The sequence below is a fragment of the Solanum lycopersicum genome, chromosome 3 (genome assembly GCF_036512215.1).
Source record: "Solanum lycopersicum chromosome 3, SLM_r2.1".
In the NCBI taxonomy this organism is placed as follows: domain Eukaryota; kingdom Viridiplantae; phylum Streptophyta; class Magnoliopsida; order Solanales; family Solanaceae; genus Solanum; species Solanum lycopersicum.
Window position 1 is genome coordinate 29,368,397 of NC_090802.1, and position 3,404 is coordinate 29,371,800.

At 36.9% G+C, this 3,404-nt stretch overlaps 1 protein-coding gene across 1 annotated transcript; it reads right to left on the reverse strand.

The window, feature by feature from the left end:
- Positions 1-1,868: 1,868 nt before the first annotated feature.
- On the reverse strand, positions 1,869-2,465 carry LOC138347520 (uncharacterized). Its single transcript, XM_069295814.1, has one exon. The coding sequence runs from the start codon at positions 2,463-2,465 to the stop codon at positions 1,869-1,871; it is 597 nt and encodes a 198-aa protein (XP_069151915.1).
- Between the last annotated feature and the right edge of the window lie 939 nt (positions 2,466-3,404).

The following is a 3,404-nucleotide window of genomic DNA, read 5'->3' on the forward strand; positions in this document are numbered from 1 at the left end:
TGAAAACAGGTTCTCTAAAGGAAATGACGGATGTTTAGAACGGTCCGTCGATCAATCGATGAACCGTAGTCCAGTTCCATCATTTTATACTTAATTATTTTCTGGGTGATTAAGTTTACATACACCATCGATGGCCCATCGATCAACGATGGTCCGTTAATGGGGTCTTGTGATGTTGGTCTGATACAAATTTCAGGCCATTTACAAGTTTGAATTTTTAGTTCCTTTAGTGACTCCTTTTTACACGAACAAGTTTGAACAAGCATTTTAAAACATTCAATACTAGTTTGTCATACCTAATGTTCTGATTACATGAAATTATTAACCCAATTAAGTAGACACATGGAACCCTAAGTCGAAACTTTTAGACAACTAAAATTATAACTTCTTAAATTCGCTACACTACCACTGTCTATCATCCCTATGGGAGTAATTACACATTTTTATGGATGCAATTTCACTTATTCAGTCTCAAAGTTAAGACCAACTTTCGAATTCCTATTTGTAACTATGAAAGAGAATTCAATGCTTTAGAAATCGAAGTACCTTTCTTAGAAGTGGTGCGGTTGTGAGTGACTTGGAGAAACTAGCCTATGCATCCAACCTTGATCACCGGCCTCTTGAGAATGAAGGAATATAGAATTAGGAAGAGATGAAGAGTTTGTGGAAGTAGGTATTATGATGGATGAGTGATTTGGGATTTGGAGAGGTTGAATTTGTGTGAAATAGGAAGGAAATAATTATGGAAGGGAATTTTAAAAGAAATGGAAAGATGCAATGAATTTGAAAAGTTATGTCTTTTAATATGACCTTGTACTTCAGGTCGGATCAGTAGCAATTTGGACCTATGAAACCCCGTCAATGGTCTATAGGTCAATTCATGGATCATCAATTCAGATCGTCGTTCACTTCTAGACTTAGATAAAATTGGAACATACCTAGGATCTAAGTACATCAACGACGGTCCGTCGATGGGGTCCTAAGGCCTCTATACCAGACCATTTTCTACAGGTTTTTTTTTGCTCTTTACACATGTGATACCCTTTAGGCCATTCTTTTTGTCTTTTTTTAATAAAATTTTTGAGAAACGGACCTTATACTAATCTCTAGGCAACACTAGTACACATGCAAGTATTAAATAATGTGGTAAACTAAACAAAAGCTACGACTATTGCTAATCGTTGGATAGAGGATGCACATTGGGTTGCCTCCCAAAAAGTGCTTGATTTAACATCACGATATGACAAAGACCCCTTGATTACATAAACTTCATCAAGAAGATAGGCCTCAACCACTTCATGGACACTCTGGGCATGCCCCATGTAGATCTTTATTATTTACCCGTTGGTTGTGAACTTTGCGACTTCTTTATTATCCAAGTCTACCTCTCCATATGGGAACACTTTAGTGATGAGGAATGACCCTGTCCATTGGACTTGAGTTTGGGCAGAAATAAACGTAGCCTAGAGTTGGTTAGAAGCACAAAATCACCAACAACAAATTCTCTTTTTCCAATCCTATGGCCATGATACTTCTTTATCTTCTATTTATAAATGGACAAACTTTTTTAAGCCTTTAGGAAAAAACTCATCAAACTCATTGAACCCATTTAGTCTTTGTTATGCCGCTTCAGTCCAATCCAACTTCAGTTTCTTCACTGTCTACATTGCTTTGTGCTCTAACTAGACCGACGAGTGACATGCCTTCCCATATACAAATTGGTATTTAACTATGGGAGACTTGTATGCAATGTGGTAGGCCCAAAGAGAATCATCAAGCCTCCTTAACCAATATGTTCTATTGGCATTCAATGTTTTTGCCAGAATTTGCTTGATCTCACGATTAGACACCTCAACTTGCCCACTAGTTTATGGATTGTAAGGAGTAAGCACATTATGGAGATCACCATATTTATTCAATATCCCTTTGAACAACTTATTCAAGAAGTGTGAGCCACCTTCATTAATAATGACCCTAGGTGTACAGGATCTAGAGAAGATATTCTTCTTCAGTAATGCAGTGGCACTCTTTCCCTCGTTGTTGGGGAGCACAAATTCTTTCACCCATTTCGTTACATAGTCAACCTCATCAAGAATATATTTTAGACCATGGGAACTCACAAATGGTCCCCTAAAGTCAATTCTCCATACATCAAATAGGTCAATCAGTAGAATAATATTCAAGGAAAGTTCTTGCCTCGCCGAAATTCCTCCTTCACGTTGGCATCGATCATAAGATTCGGTGAAATCATGAGCATCTTGGTGAATGGTTGGACAATAATACCCACACTGCAAGATCTTATGCGCAATACAGATACCACTATGTTGCCCACCCACAGGCAAGGAGTGACATTCCTCCAAAACACTCAGCAGCTTGACCTCATGTACACAAAGACGGATAATCCCACCAACGGAACTCTGATATATGTAAGGCTCATCCCAAAAGAATTTTTTCACGTCATGCATTAACTTTTTCTTCTGGTGGAAGGTCAAGTATGGAAGAACTACATCATTCACCGAATAATTCGTGATGTTTGGAAACCATGGGATCAAATCCTAAGACGCGGACAAAACATGTTCATCTGGAAATGCATCATCAATTTAGGCTTTTTCTCTCAATTCATGCATAACTTTATCCTCCAATCTAGACAAGTGGTCGATAACTTGATACATAATCCCCTTTCTATCTTTTACCTCAAAATGATACTCTTGCAGCAATAGTACCCATCTAATAAACCTTAAAACTCCTTGAAACACACCAACCTCCTCGCATTAGCCTTAGTGTTATCCATAACCTATACCAAATCGTTGGCAAACATTAGAAAAGTGGTATACTAAAGCCAAACTCTATGGCATGACTATGAGAATGAAGAACTGATACTTTCCTAAGAATCCGATAGTCTCCGACTCATAGATTTGTTGAGACATCCTAGGACCATTTTATAACTTTATGCTCCAGTACAAAGTTTGTCACGAATTGAATGCACCCCAAAGTCGTGACACATCATAGTTGAATTCTCGGAGTTCTTATACAAGCCTCATATCTTCTTTACATAACATTATATAAAAATAGAGAGAATTTAAATTTTTTTATTTAAAAATAGTTAGAAAATCATTTCATAACAACTGAAGTCTTTCTGACATGTGTATCAATACCATTTACGAAATACAAGAGTAATAATGTCTTGTGACATATACCACAAAACTCTAAAACAAAGTAAATGATATATAGGAAACATAAGGGTGCTTTCCTAAAAAAATTTATGGGGACTCACTGATTTTCAATCTTCTCCAAACTTAGGAACCTAGCCTCCAAGTAGTAAGTCTCACAAAATCTCTTACATTTTGTTAGAAATGTCAGCAATATGTGTTAGTACAAAAGAACTAACTAATAAAGCTAACATA